Genomic DNA, 15,922 nt, shown 5'->3' with positions numbered 1-15,922 from the left:
ATCTCCACCCCCCCGAAATCATATTAAAAGAACTACATCTTGTGGAATAAAATATACAGCTCTTCTTTTTCTCCCTTTCAACTACAACCAAATGCACTCTCATACATACATTCATAGCACAAATTTACTGTACAGCTGAATCTTATGAAATTGCCATTTTTACATGTGAATACTGGTCAGCTTATTGGCCATCCCCAATGGTTCAATCTGAAATTTGCTTGCTCAATGAACACTTTAGTAAACCCAGGCTGGGGTGTAGTTGCTATACATAAGCAAAGTCTGTTAAATAAGGGCTTTGAAATAAAGTGAAATGTAAAAGTTCATTCTTATTTTAATGCTTTTACTTTGTACAAAGCTCTTCCTAAAACTAAAATGTTAATATAAAATATTTTGAATAAATTTCTAAGCTAAAACTACAATATCTTTGAGAATTATTTTCCAGACTATGGAAAACACACATCAGGAAGAGATGATTACGTAATGATCATTACACTGATCTGTAAATCCAAGCATACAATTGAAGAACTTCAATACCTTCACCAGGATGACTTGTATTTCAAAAGCCAATGGTGTTTAAACTACGAGACCTCTTGAGTGTAAGAATTACACTAAAGACTCAAAAACAGTAACAAAATTATTTGTCAGAGAAATTTTGGGGACAAACTCTCAACAGAACCTACCTCAATAGTTCTCAGAACTGGTTCAGAATACAATCACCAAAACAGCTACAACAAAAAGCACAAGTGCCCTGTGAGAGAGTAGGGCCCTAATGAAAAGTGTAATAAAATTCTCCAGGTGCTTCTAATATGCATTCAGGGTAGAGAACCCTTGTTTCTTAAGGATTTTTTTCATACCCCTACATAAATCAAGACTAAATTTTGAGGAAAAGAGTATGTTCCTAAGCCAAGTAAAGTTCCAGAGGTTTTAGTCTGTCTACCACAGAGTAGAATATTCTGTTTTATAGGAAAACATCACCCCTACATTACCATGAAGACAACACTTATACCAAAAAGCACTTCCCTCTCCTAAGAACTGTAGTAAGATTTTTAGGAGGGATTAGTAGCAATATAGAACATAAAAGAAAATTTGTAGTACTTCACTAGGACCATCATGGTAATTTTCAATTATTACTGATACTCCTTTCTGTTTAAAAAAAATTTAACTTTCTAAATTGTAAGTAAAACACAAACAGCTTATTTTATATAAGTTTAACCAATCAACTAAAAAAGAAATCATAACTGAAATATAATTCCTATTTAATTTCAACATTTAAAAGTACTCCAATTAAGATAGTCTTACTGTTCTAGAATCCGAGAATGGATTATATTCATCAAGTCCTGGTGGAACATTTCTTGTCACTTGTGTAACTGATGGGTCCTGGAATAAAATTCAAAGGAGAAAAAAAGATTACTCAGCCTTTAAGGCACAGTTTTGATATTCACAAAGCACTTGCTCTATCTGTACTTTTGGTCACCCAGCAAAGCTAACAGAGGAGAATAAAGAAGATTATCAGATTTACTCAGTCCCATTCCAACAAGGTTGAAATTTATACCCACAGCCCTCACACCCTCAATGAAAAATTTGCATCTGGGTTAGATGCAAATCAACTGCTATTATATAAAGAATGAAAACAGTTATGTGGAACTGACTGCACAAGACCATCTTAGGAAATCTTGGGCAAACCCACCATCCTTTCCTTTGGGTTCCACAATGAGTTCATGTCCCCCATCCCCCTTTTTTTTTTTTTTTTTTTTTTTTTTACAATATCTCCTATCACTTTTCCCTACTGCAGATACAAAAACCACATTACAAATCTATGTCATGTACAGGCAACATCTAGAGCATCCAAGATTAAGCACCACTTACTTGTTGTATTCTACTCCAATAGTTTCAGTTGACTACAGTTTACTGCGTCCTGAACGGTTTCCCCTTTTCCAAGTATAATATATTACCATAATATCCCAGCTTTTCAAATCTTTTCATATTAGGCTTTCAAATAAATAAGTCCCCAAATCCTAGAGAGTTCATCTACTTTTCTTGTGAATGAATGTAAGACACAAACATGAACATCTCAACAAAACCAACTATGTAAGTAACATGAAAAAGCATTTACAAACTGTAATACAGCCTCACTGACTTTTCTGTCTCTAGTCCCAAGCTTTGGCATGCATCAGAATCAAACACAGATTGCTGCACCCACCCCCAGGGTTCTGGGATGGGGCGTCAGAATCTGTATTTCTAAAAAGTCCCCATGTGATGCTGCTGCTGGCTGGAGAAGCACTGCTCTCTCACCTATACTGTACTTTCTCCTATCCACCTTCCTCAACACAGTCATCAAAATCACGTCTCAAAAATGAAAAGCTTATCTTGTCATTCCCCTCCTCCAACCCCTCTCCTCTGTTCCTCACCCATTTCAGGTTTTTTAGAGGCTCTCCACCAAGACAAAATACAAATTCCTCAAAATGAGATACAAGGCTTCTGACCATCTAGTCCATTAGTCCCTGCCTACCTTTCCAGACTCATAAACTCTCTCACAAGCACCTTCCCCTACCCAGATCTTCTCTCTCTACCAAGTCAAACAAGCTATTGCATAAGGAGCCTTGAACTTGGCAAAAAGGAAGATGTAATGATAAAAGTATGACACGGACAAAAAGTAAAATTTTGCGCTTGCTCAACAATAAAAAGGGAAGGAGGGAATGAAATCACTCTACTTCTCAGCGTTCTCTTCCCAAGTTTATTCAAAAACGTGAGGAGCAGGAAGATTATCAAGAGAGAATGTGCGCCTCAGGGAGAAAATTAAGAGGAACATGAATATTTTAATCCAATTTTTCAACTTGGCACTGCTGTAGTTATCTTAATTTAGAAATGGGTTTAGGGGAGCACCTGGCTGACTCAGTCAGTAGAGCATCAACTCTTGATCTCAGGGTTGTAAGTTTGAGCCCCATGTTGGCTGCAGAGATTTCTCAAAAAATTAAAAAAAAATTTTTTTCAAAGAAGTAGGTTTAGAGTCAACAAGTAGAGACTTAGCAAATCCTCATGGTCCAGATGCAGTCTCAATGTCCATGCCCCTTATCCCTACCCACAAAACCAGGTGACCCAGGAGTCCTCAGCACCATATTCTTCCTTGGCATTGCTTCCTCTGGCAGGAATACTCTAAGGGAGGGTAAACCTAGCAATCTCCTCTTCCTTAAAGACTCAATCTGAAGAACAATTCACATGCTAACTAATAAAATTCCTGATACCCAAGTCATTTCATCCCAGGCTAAGTGCTTCCACAAAGCTTGGTATTTATCTCCACCAGCATTTATTTCACTGAATCATGATGATCTTCATACAAGTCCCTTTTCCCAAATTAGAATGTCACTTCTTTAAATACAAAAAATACATAAATAGATCTTTTTTATTTAATCATACACGCCTAGTATACTGTTTAAGTGATTATTACCACTCCCAAAGACAAAAAAAATCCAGAGAGTAATTCCTCAGGATAGTAGCACCAGTACCTGAAAAAAAAATGTGCACAAATATGAAGCTAGTTCAAAAATTTAAGTGAAAAGATGCTGATCTCACTCATAAGGGAAATACTAATTAAAACTACCCTAACATAATCATTTCTCACCTATCAGATTAGCAAAAATCTACAAGTCTAACACAGTCTAGTGACAAAAGTGTGAGGAAATAAGACTTCTCATACATTACTAATGGGAAGAGAAATTGTTACAACTCTATGGAGGGACAGTTGGCAACTGCTAGCAAAATTACATCTACATTTATACTTTGACCCACAATCTCACTTATAGGAATTTATTCCTAAAATATACTGGCAAAATACTATTTATAATAGAAGACTGGAAGCAAACTAAATATCAATAGAATATAGTTGAATAAACTATGGTACATGTACATGATAGAGTACTATGCAGCTGAGTACTATGCAGTTGTAAAATACTATAAGAAAATCTATACACTGCCATGAAATGAGTGAAAAAGGTATAAAACAATGTAAATGTTACCTCTTATTCAAAGGAAAAAATTAATGTGTATGTGTTTATTTAAATGTTTAACAAGATTAAAAAACCAGGGGTGCCTGGCTGGCTCATTTGGAAGACCATGCAACTCTTGATCTCAGGGTCGTAAGTTCAAGCCCCGTGTTGCATGTAGAGCTTACTTATGTAAAACCAATGATTACCTGTGGGGAGATGAAGAGAACAGTGATAAGAGAGCACAGGGTTGGAACCTAGACTTTGCTGAACGTCCCTTGTTTTATAGTTTTGACTTTGGAGCCATGAAAATATTATATAATTTAGCAAAATGTAGAGTGAAAAATATGGATCCTAGCCAACATTCATGCCATCAATGTCATTCTTTCAATACTAGTGAAATACAGTGAGTCCAATGAGTCCCAATTCTCATTTTATAAATATACACAGCAAATTATCAAGTGTCCTAAAATTCACATTAAATTTTTTTTAATCCTACCTAAGGTATAACTTAGCTCCAAAGAGATGCAGAATGAAATCATTCTTCCAATTTTCTTTTAACTACAATAACAAAAACATACTTGGTTTCCTTCTAGATTCTAGAAGAGTTTAATCTAGGCTGAGCGTTAACTGACAGTTTAACAAAAGGACTGGGTCAAGTGAACTGAGTTCATTTCTAGTTAGTCTGGAATTTCTCCTTAATGTAGTATTAGGTGACAAAGGAGTAGAATATGTACAGGATTTGCCAAGAATGATTTAGGAAGATAAAGAACTGCTATCTCTGAATTATTACATGACTAACATTTCAAATTAGTTTTAATAAATGTAAATAGTATAATGGGGCGCCTGGGTGGCTCACTCGTTAAGCGGCTGCCTTCGGCTCAGGTCATGATCCCAGGGTCCTGGGATCGAGTCCCACATCGGGCTCCCTGCTCAGCAGGAAGCCTGCTTCTCGCTCTCCCACTCCCCCTGCTTGTGTTCCTGCTCTTGCTATCTCTCTCTCTGTCAAATAAATAAATAAAATCTTTAAAAAAAAAAAATGTAAATGGTATTGAGGAAGCTGCAGTCTGTAAACTGGAAGAAAACAACAAAGCTTAAGATTTAATAATGAATAATCTTTTTTTTTTTTTAAGATTTATTTTGAGACCGTGTATACACAACTAGGGGGAGGGGCAGAGGGAGAAAATCTTCAAGTAGACTCCCCGATGAACCAGCGCAAGGCTCGACAGGGGACTTGATCTCATGACCTAGAAGATCACGACCTGAGCAGAAACCAAGAGTCGGGCACTCAACCAAGTGAGCCACCCAGGTGCCCGAATAATGAATAATCTTTTAAAGCCTATTAAGTGTTTAGCACTTACATTACTTCCAATCCTTGCTATGATCCTCCCTGATGGATGGTATTATTCTATTTTTCAGACAAAGAAGCTATAGCCTTGAAAAAGATCAAGGGGCACCTGGGTGGCTCAGTCGGTTAAGCATCTGCCTTCGGCTCAGGTCATGATCCCAGGGTCCTGGGATCGAGCCCTACATCAGGCTCCCTGCTCAGCGGAGAGCCTGCTTCTCCCTCTCCCTCTTCCTGCCGCTCTGCCTACTTGTGCTCTTTCTCTGTCAGATAAATAAAATCTTAAAAAAAAAAAAAAAGATCAAGAAACTTCTGAAGGACAATTAGTGTATGTCTGAGACAAAATATGAAGCCATGACTTTCCAATGCCTATATATCTATTCTATCAGATATACTAAAAATAGAATTTACCACAATCACAATTTTTATCAAGAAAAGACAATGGAACCTGGAGCCTGCTTAAGATTCTCTCTCTCGGGAGCCTGGGTGGCTCAGTCGTTAAGCGGCTGCCTTCGGCTCAGGTCATGATCCCAGAGTCCTGGGATCGAGTCCCACATCGGGCTCCCTGCTCAGCGGGAAGCCTGCTTCTCCCTCTCCCACTCCCCCTGCTTGTGTTCCTGCTCTCACTGTCTCTGTCTCTGTCAAATAAATAAATAAAATCTTGGGCGCCTGGGTGGCTCAGTTGGTTAAGCGACTGCCTTCGGCTCAGGTCATGATCCTGGAGTCCCTGGATCGAGTCCCGCATCGGGCTCCCTGCTCGGCAGGGAGTCTGCTTCTCCCTCTGGCCCTCCCCCCTCTCGTGTGCTCTCTGTCTCATTCTCTCTGTCAAATAAATAAATAAAATCTTAAAAAAATATAAAATAAATAAATAAATAAATAAAATCTTAAAAAAAAAAAAAAAAGATTCTCTCTCTCCCTCTCAAAAAAGAAAAGACATTGGTTGAGCTGATTGTTTATTAATGATTCCAAAGCTTTGGCAGGAAAATACTACACTTTCTTTTAACACAACAAAATGAAACTGTTTCAAGTGCTACCTTGGTTACTTCTATGGCAGTGGTTCAGGAATCACCTGAAGGGTTTGTTAAAACCCAGATAACTGAATCCCATTCTAAATGTCCCTTGATGTCTGGGATGGTGTCTGAGAATCTGCATTTCTAACAAGGAAAACAATCTGAGATAGTCTCACTTTACTGACTTAAAGGAATATACTAGGCTTCTGTATTTTATTGACTTTCAAGAAGTATAGACATTCTTAAGAATTTAAATACCCTGGGGCGCCTGGGTGGCTCAGTTGGTTAAGCGACTGCCTTCGGCTCAGGTCGTGATCCTGGAGTCCCGGGATCGAGTCCCACATCGGGCTCCCTGCTCAGCGGGGGGTCTGCTTCTCCCTCTGACCCTCTTCCCTCTTGTGCTCTCTGTCTCTCATTCTCTCTCTCTTAAATAAATAAATAAAATCTTTAAAAAAAAAAAGAATTTAAATACCCTATTTGGATAGGACTACCCATAAACATTAAAGTTATAAATTTATGTCATTTAGTATGTCATTTAATTATGCCATGGCTATTATGCTAACCCGTTATTTAGTAAGCCACTTACTTCATAGTCATATTTCATTAAAAATTGAAATGCCTTATAAAAATGTTTTTTCAAAGAGAGTAACTAAAATTTCACATCTAGCATAATTAGCTTTTTTACATCTTTAATCCACATTTCTTTACCAAACCTTCTAGGGTAGTGTGCCTTCATTGTATTTCAAATTATATCATCCACCAGGCATTAAACTGGACATTTCTCCATCACTCCACACATAACCTCTCAGGAAGATTTTAACCTGGCAGAAAGTACTTTCACCTTCAGCTACATGTAAGGAGATGAAGTCAATAAACAAGTTTTGTGGCTAATCAACTTCAGTACCCTGCTTATTCTTTTCTTCTCCATATATATACTATCTTCAAGCTAAATAGTCTAATAACATAATAGCCTACATGGATGATTGTGTACAACCATATATTATGTATCCACTTACTAGATCTGCTAACACTTAACAGGTTTGAGTTTCAAGATCAACACTCAAAACCTCATGTACCTTAGGTACTTGCTCTGTAATAGAGTACTAGCCTAGGAATTAGAAACTCTGAGCTCCTGGCAATGACTAGACTCTGTGAACTTAAGCAACATACCTAACCTGTCAATTTTCTCATCTGTAAAATAGGGGAAAATTCTGAGAGATCATTGTCCTGGTCAGTTGCAGCTCTGAAATGTTAAGCTATAGATTTTAAGTCTTTACCATTTGGAAAAAAGCTGACTGCCTATATTCAAGTCCCAGTTCCACTAATGAAAAGTTATAAACTTTGAACAAGGCAATTCATACATCAATGTGACTCAGTTCCTTCACCAGTAAAACATATCATAGAGCTCATGAGTTACTACATATAAAATGCTTACTACTATTCCTGCACATGGGAAATACTCAATAAGTGATAGCTGAGACTGTTATCATTACCACTACCACCAAGCTAAAGATGAAACAAAAAAGCTTTCCATTTATGATTAACTGATATTAAGAAAGTATAGTGCATCATGTATGATGAATAGGCCAAAATACCCACAGCCACCTTGTGAGGAAAGCAACCAGACATTCTTTGCCCACCTTTGTGTCATGTGACCCTGTTATCTCGGCTACATGTTAAAGGATGAGGAATTGGCTTTTGTGCCAAAGGCAGCCATTTTTAGAACTGGAGGGGGAAGCCTGGTAGACCCCAACAGAAGTGACTCTATATTGGATAATGACTGATCAATTAGATCCTATTTTTTGAGCTACTTGAATAGGAGACATAAAGACTAGTAATTAGTAGCAGGAGAAGAAGCTGACACTAGTCATGGTAAAAAGACAAACAGAAGCTAAAAAGAAGGTGACCAGAAAAGGGAGCAGCAGGTACAGAATCTGAGGGGCATGGCAATTACCAGGGTTGCCAATGTGTGCCCAAAGCAAAAACAGGGCCAATAGAGTTACTGCTATTCCAGTTGGTGAAGAATGACTTGGTGTTACAGGAGTTTTCACTGTCCAGAAGATCCTCAGAAGGTCCTCAAGGTGAAGGAAAATGGAGAAGAAGGAGAAGAGCAGAAGAGGGAAAAGAGGATGGCAGAGATCAGCCCCCTAACCTTCACTTTAAAAAAAAAAAATTGCGCTGTACTGGTTTAAGATTTTATTTATTTATTTAAGAGAGAGAATGAGATAGAGAGAGCATGAGAGGAGGGAGGGTCAGAGGGAGAAGCAGACTCCCTGCCGAGCAGGGAGCCCGATGCGGGACTCGATCCTGGGACTCCAGGATCATGACCTGAGCCGAAGGCAGTCGCTTAACCAACTGAGCCACCCAGGCGCCCCCGCAATTTTTATGTTTTATAAACACTGACTTCACATGAAAACGACTTCCACTGCTTGGTGGGAGGGAGGTGAAGGGTTGGGGAGAGGAAGAGGGTATTTGAGGAAACACATTGTTAGCTTCCAGAGTCTGTTTCACTACAACTGCAGAGATTGACTATGTTGGGGTACCTTTCCTCCCTCAACAATCCTTACAATAAATCTCTTATCACCTGAGGTAACCTGAGCACGTCTCCATGCTTTAAAACAGGAACAGGTGGAATCAATGTTCTTTGCCATTTCGTGTTCTGTTAAAACTATGTAAAGACAGTTTCCTGCCACTAACTAGATTTCAATAAAATCTGCCATAAGAGAAAGATTTTTTTAAGTATGAACATTTATCGGTCACTAGTATACATGACTCTTGAAATGTAACTAGTCCAATTTGAAGTATGTTGAAAGTACAGAACACACCATATTTCTGATTTCAAAGATTTAGCACAAACCAATGTACAATATCTTATTAATGATTTTTATGGTGATTATGTGTTGAAAAGATATTTTATATATAGGGGGTAAAATAAAATATTAAAATTAATTTCACCTGGTTTCTTCCCGATGTCTACTAGGTAATTTTAAATTACATACTTAGCACACATTATACTTCTACTGGATAATTTTTTTTAAGATTTATTTATTTTAGACAGAGAGCACAAGAGAGCATGCCAGTGGGGGGAGGGGCAGAGGGAGAGAAAGAGATTCCCTGCTCAGTGGGGAGCTAGATGGGGGACTCTCTCTCATGACCCTAAGATCATGACCTGAGCTGGAATCAAGAGCTGGATGCTTAACCTGAGCCACCCAAGTACCCGTCCACTGGACAGTTCTGAGTGAAGCAGTGCAATTTATTCAAGATTGGCTTATAATTTCACTTTCATCCATTTGGACAAATTCAATTGTGTTAGCCAAAGGGAAAACAACAAACTCAGATTTAAAGCTGAGTTTCCTGTAAGTTTTTCAAAATTGCAGAAGATGACAAGAGGGGTGCCTGGGTGGCTCAGTTGGTCCAGGGATCAAGTCCCACATCAGGCTCTCTGCTGAGCAGAGAGCCTGCTTCTCCCTCTCCCTCTGCTGCTTGTGCTCTCACTTGCACGCTCGCTCTCTTTCTTTCAAATAAATAAAATCTTAAAAAAAAAAAATGACAAGAGACCTGATCAGCAGCTTCCCAATCCACTGTCTTCATATAACACAGTAGCAGACTTTTACTACACTTTTTCACTTAACTCACACCTTTTTACATGAGATGCTAGAAGACAATAATTTGAATATTAAAAACATTTAGAAGTAAATGCATATTTCTAATTCTATCAAGCATGTCTGTGAGAAACTAAAGGCTAAAGCAAAGACGGATTCAAGGAGAAGAAGAGAATTCATCTATTTTAGCACAATACTAGACTATTTAATTATGTCATGTAATCCTCAGAACAGCCGTATTACTTAATTCTATATCCTTTCCTTCACTGCTAACAATACTACCTAACACATGTTTAAAGTAATTTAGCCAAAGTCATATAGCTAATAAGTTGACATGGCAGGATTCAAATTCAAATCTGATCCCTAAGACTGAGTTCTTAGGAAAAAATGCGATAAGAAAACAAATTTATGTTTAAAACACTATCTCCTCAAAGGAAAAAGGCTGAATTAAACATGGCATTGCTCCACAAAACTTAATTAAAATACTCTTCAATAGCTCTACTAACCCAATCAATATTATACACTAGACTAGGCAACTTGATTAAATAAAAGTCCCAAGCTAGAGGCTATGAGAGGCCCTACCTTCAGAGACTTAAATTTTTTTATCCTACTTTGTACTTCTCAGAGCTACTATAATCACATGAATTTAATAAATACTGAGAATTTCACTTACCTGGAGAATTACTTATTTCTAAATGCCCCAATTATTTTTAAAAAACCAAAGAAACTATGAGAAGCCATTAAAAATCTCAGCAAGACACTAAAACAACATGTATTTAACAAACCTTTTATAACATATCGAAAGAAGTGCTTAATAATCACTAGAAACTATTCAGTAAATCATGACTTTTAAAACCCGGTTTCCATTTTCATTACAAGTCCTGACTGTCTTACTCAAACCTAAAAGCAACTCACATACTAAATTTTGTGAACCCAAATCAGTACTTAGTAAATTAAAATAACTGAAGCCATCACACCAAGCAGATTTAATGAGATACCACTTCACACCTACTACTGGCTACAAACAAGAAGACAGAGACAAGTGTTGGCAAGGGTATGAAAAAACTAATCTGCTGGTGGGAATGTAAAATGGTACAGTCATTTTGGAAGTTACCAAAGTACCTAGCAGTTCCACTCCCAGGTATATATCCAAGGGAATGAAGACATGGGCCCACACAAAAATTTGTACACAAATATTCATAGCAGCACTATTCCTAACAGCCAAAAAGTGAAAATAACCCCAATTTATATCAACTGATGAAAAAAAATGTATATCCATGCAATAAAAGTGTTATTTGGCAATAAAAAGAAATGAAGTCCTGATACATGCTACAATATGCATGAACCTTACATTATGCTCTGTAAAAGCTGCCAATCAAAGACTACACAGCGTATGATTCCATTTATTTTTTAAAGATTTTATTTATTTATTTGACACAGAGAGAGAGAGCACAAGCAGGGGAAGCAGCAGGCAGAGGGAGAAGCAGGCCTCCCTCGGAGCAGTACCCTGGGATCATGCCCTGAGCTGAAGGCAGACGCTTAACGACTGAGCCACCCAGGCGCCACCAGACCATTTATAAGAAATCCCCAGAAAGCATATTAGTGGCTGCCTAGGGCTAGAGGAATTGGGGGAAATTGGGGAATGACTGCTGCTAATGGGGTTTCTTTTTGTGGAGATGAAAAGTTTCTAAAGTTGATGGTGATGACTGCACAACTGCAAATACACTAAAAACCACTAAACTGTATACTTTAATTGGGTGAATTGTGCAATATATGCATATCTCAAAGCTGTTTTTTAAAAAGATAATCAGATGTAGTATTTCTTAGAATAAATGTTGCCAGCCAGCTATAAATCTCTAAGTCTTCAAAATCTAAATACCACATCACTCATTAAAGAGAAATACTCATTAGGTATGAAGTCAGGATGGAGAGGGCGGGGGTATTAGCTATCAGGGACCAAAATGACACCAGAATTTCCTATTATACTAAATCACCAAAATTTCTTCTGATATTTGAGAAACTGGGTAGCTAATACAGCTATGTGCCCTGGTATTAATGCACTGAAATCTAGAGACATAAGAAGAAAAAAGGTAATCATGAAGAACAGGAAAATAATTGGTCATATGTCTGTCAATGACCTGCAAGTTCAATCACCTTTGACCACTAATGAATAAATCACTGAAATGAAACCCTAGAGATCAGAGAACAGCAGTCTTCCCACATAAATAATCCCTCATTTTCAGTGAACTGTTAGATTTTTGTACAGAAAAGGCTGTTTTATCACACTCAGTAGTTCTTCAAGATTAATGTTTTTGATCATTATCCTTTAACATACTAAATACTGAAATTACCAGAACAATTTACCACTAAACGTGACAACCAAAAACCTGTGAACAAATTTTAAAAGGTCTTAGGGTTTTGGGCTTTTTTTGGTCATATTATGGGCAGTGAACTTTTAAACGTAATTTTTCCACCTGAGAATAAGTGTATACTTCATAGAACACTATCTTATGAAACAAAACCTGGCTAAATAAATTACTCGTTAACTTCGTGGTTAACAAGAGTACTTAAAATCAAGTACAAGTACCCAGGCCAGTACTTAAAATCAAAGCACCACCAAAGCCAGGCATTCTGTACAACAATATAGCCAAGGCAGGAAAATGTTCGGAGTTCGAACTGTGACACCAGGGATTCATCTCCTGCTAGCTTCCCATGACTTCAAAAAGGAATCATAAACTTTCAAAACTATTAGTCCCTAATGTAATAAAAAACAAAAAAACAGATGTCCTTTCCAAAAATCATCAACATTAAGCAACCAAGTGCACAACTTTCCAACATTTAAACAAAATTTAAGTCATAAAAGTACAATGACCTTTCCTTATTACCCTCAGTTCACATTCTGATCTATAACAGCCTCTAAAATGCCTAAGCTTTGTAATACAACCAATAATTTGTATGTTTTGTTTTTGTTACTATTTCTGTTAAAACCAAAAAGTTTAAAAGTTAATAAAAATTCATCTGAGAAAACATAAGCAATTTAGGGATAAAATAAAAGAAGAATAATCACATGCTGTAACCAAAGATAATCTTGCACCATTATTTCCTCTGTTATTTTAAGAGCCTCCCATCTTTGCCTTGATTCAAAAGAAATATTCCTATAAGAAATATAAAAAAACAACCAATATCAAAGGCAGAAAAATTCAGTAATTTGCCTAAGGTCACTCAAGAAAGATGTAGAGAAGCAAATCTAGACAGCCTGGTTCCAGAGCCACCCTTTTACCTCCTCCCCTCAACAAGTGAGGACAAACCTCCACAAATTTCATTTACTCCTTCCTCTAATGCCCCTAATACCAGGTTAAGAACAAAGAAATGCCTCTCTGTAATATATGTACTTCACAGAACATTTTCTTATGAACTCAATGCTAAATGGTGATTCAGTTCCCCTGAGACACAAATACAAACATTTCCATAAGAAATTTTTTTAATCAAATAGAAGTATGCAATACACTTCTTTTAACCTTGGGAAATACATTAATTTGCATTTTTACAATACACCACTGACTTGTAAGCAATTCACTAAAATTTATGATTATTTGAGATACCAAAAATTAAGCATGCTACGCCATAAATAAAACCACAAGACTGACGAAATCCACCTAAGACAAGCCTCAAAAGCTTTAGTAAAATTGCTAAATGGTGGTAAAATTATACTACTATACCAGCCCTTGGCCATCTCTAACATTATTCCTGATGCTCTTTTTTTTTTTTTAAGATTTTATTTATTTTTTTGATAGAGAGAGACACAGTGAGAGAGGGAACACAAGCAGGGGGAGTGGCAGAGGGAGAAGCAGGCTTCCCACCGAGCAGGGAGCCCGATGCAGGGCTCGATCCCAGGACCCTGGGATCATGACCTGAGCCGAAGGCAGACACTTAACCGACTGAGCCACTCAGGCACCCCAACACTATGAGGCTTTGATCATTCCTGATGCTCTTTTCCTATCACCTCCTACTTCCATTTCTCACCACTTTCCATATGTATTTCAAATCACCACATGAAGATTCTAACCATCATTAGAAGACAGCCATAGGAAGGGGCACCTGGGTGGCTCAGGTGGTTGAGGGTCTGACTCCTGGTTTCAGCTCAGGTCATGATGTCATAGGTCATGGGATCCAGCCCTACACTCAGTGTGAAGTCTACTTGAAGATTCTCTCCCTCTGCCCCTCCCCCAACTCATGCTTGCTCTTGCTCTAAAATCTATAAATCTTAAAAAAAAAAAAAAAAGATAGCCATAGTTAAAATGGCTACCAATAGCACATATATGACTCCGACACTGCTTGTATCTCTGAGAAAGCAAAAACTTCCAGTATTTGTTCTATATACATTGTTTCTACACTATGCATTGTTTTGACTGTTTGTGAAGCAAAAACTTTTAACAGCTACATAAACTAAATCACTTGCCTTCAAATGTCTGATTTTTTTCTTCTATTATCAAGTTAAAACTATCAGTGTATAACTATCACAAATCCTTTCTTCCTAGTTTAATCTCACCAATACTCAAAATGCATTTTACCATATACATTCCTTGCTTTAGTAAAGAGGCTCTAATATTTCTGCTTATCTGCAAAAATAAATTCAGTAATTCAACTATATTCTGTAAAATATATGTAAAAAAAGGAAAAGTATCAAGTTGGTAATACTGATAATGTGTTCATAACTGCATTCTTTTTTTTTTTTTAAAGATTTTATTCATTTATTCATGAGAGACAGAAAGAGAGAGAGAGAGAGGCAGAGGGAGAAGCAGGCTCCCTGCTGAGCAGGAAGCCCGATGTGGGGCTCGATCCCAGGACGCTGGGATCATGACCTGAGCCGAAGGCAGACGCTCAACCATCTGAGCCACCCAGGTGCCCCTCATAACTGCATTCTAAAAGTACTGATGCAAGCACAGATTTACAAGCAATGCAACACTAGCTCTGGCAACTTTGGAAGGTAGGCAAGCTAATATATATACTCTAGGGACACTCAGGTACTTAGGAGCCATTTTGCATAAAGTATAAGGGCTTTTTTAAATAAAAGTATTTCTTCTGCAAGAAGAAAGATTAAGAAAGAATACAGAAATTTTTGAAGAGGGTGCCAAGATCATTCCATGGGAAAAGAATCATCTGTTCAACAAATGGTATTAGAACTGGATACCCACATTTTCAAAAGAATGAAGTTCAACCTTACTTCACACCATATACAAAAATTAACTCAAAAAGAATCACAAACATATATTTAAGAACTAAAACTATAAAACTTTAGGAAAAAAACATAAGGGTAAATCTTCATTACCTCAGATTTGGCAAAGGATTCTTAGACACAACATCAAAACACAAACCACACAGTAAATATAATTCAGACTGAATCAAAATTTGTAACTTTTGTGCTTCAAAGGACATTAACAAGAAAGTAAAAAGATAACTGACAAAAGAGGAGAAAGTATCTACAAATCATATATAGTTGACACCTGAACAATGCAGGAGCTTAGGGGGGCTGACCCCCCCAGGGGCAACAGAAAGTCAGTATAACTTTTGACACCCCAAAAACTAATACATATTGTGTATGTTACATGTTATATACTATAGTCTTACAATAAAGTTAGAGAAAAGAAAACATTAGGAAAATCATATGGACGAGTAAACACATTTACAGTAATATACTGTATTTACTGAAAATAAGTGAACCCATGTAGTTCAAACATTGTTCTTCAAGGCTCAACTGCACTTGGGTAAAAGATTTGTATCAAGAATGTATAAAAATCTCTTACAATTCAGTAATAAAAAAGACAAAAAACCCAATTTAAAAATAGGCAAAAGATCTGAATAGATATTTCTCCAAAGAAGATATACAAATGACCAGTAAGCACATAAAAATAAGCTAACACGATACAGCCATCAGAGGAATGCAAATCAAAACCACAATAAGATATTCCAAATCCACTAGGATGG

General features: G+C 37.2%; 1 protein-coding gene across 2 annotated transcripts in view; it reads right to left on the bottom strand.

Moving 5' to 3' along the window:
• The window catches only part of SCAMP1 (secretory carrier membrane protein 1), a 120,830-nt gene that overhangs the window by 88,278 nt on the left and 16,630 nt on the right, over positions 1-15,922 (bottom strand). Inside the window, exon 2 of one of the 2 annotated variants that reach the window (XM_021701935.2) lies at positions 1,300-1,377. The exons of the other annotated variant lie outside the window; for it this stretch is intronic. Within the exon in view, the coding sequence (XP_021557610.1) occupies positions 1,300-1,377 (78 nt within the window). The remainder of the gene's footprint in view (positions 1-1,299; positions 1,378-15,922) is intronic. 2 annotated transcript variants of the gene reach the window in all.

This window comes from Neomonachus schauinslandi, chromosome 7 (assembly GCF_002201575.2).
Source record: "Neomonachus schauinslandi chromosome 7, ASM220157v2, whole genome shotgun sequence".
Lineage (NCBI taxonomy): Eukaryota > Metazoa > Chordata > Mammalia > Carnivora > Phocidae > Neomonachus > Neomonachus schauinslandi.
The sequence above is the reverse complement of the archived record's forward strand: the minus strand, read 5'-3'. Positions and strand labels throughout refer to the sequence as shown.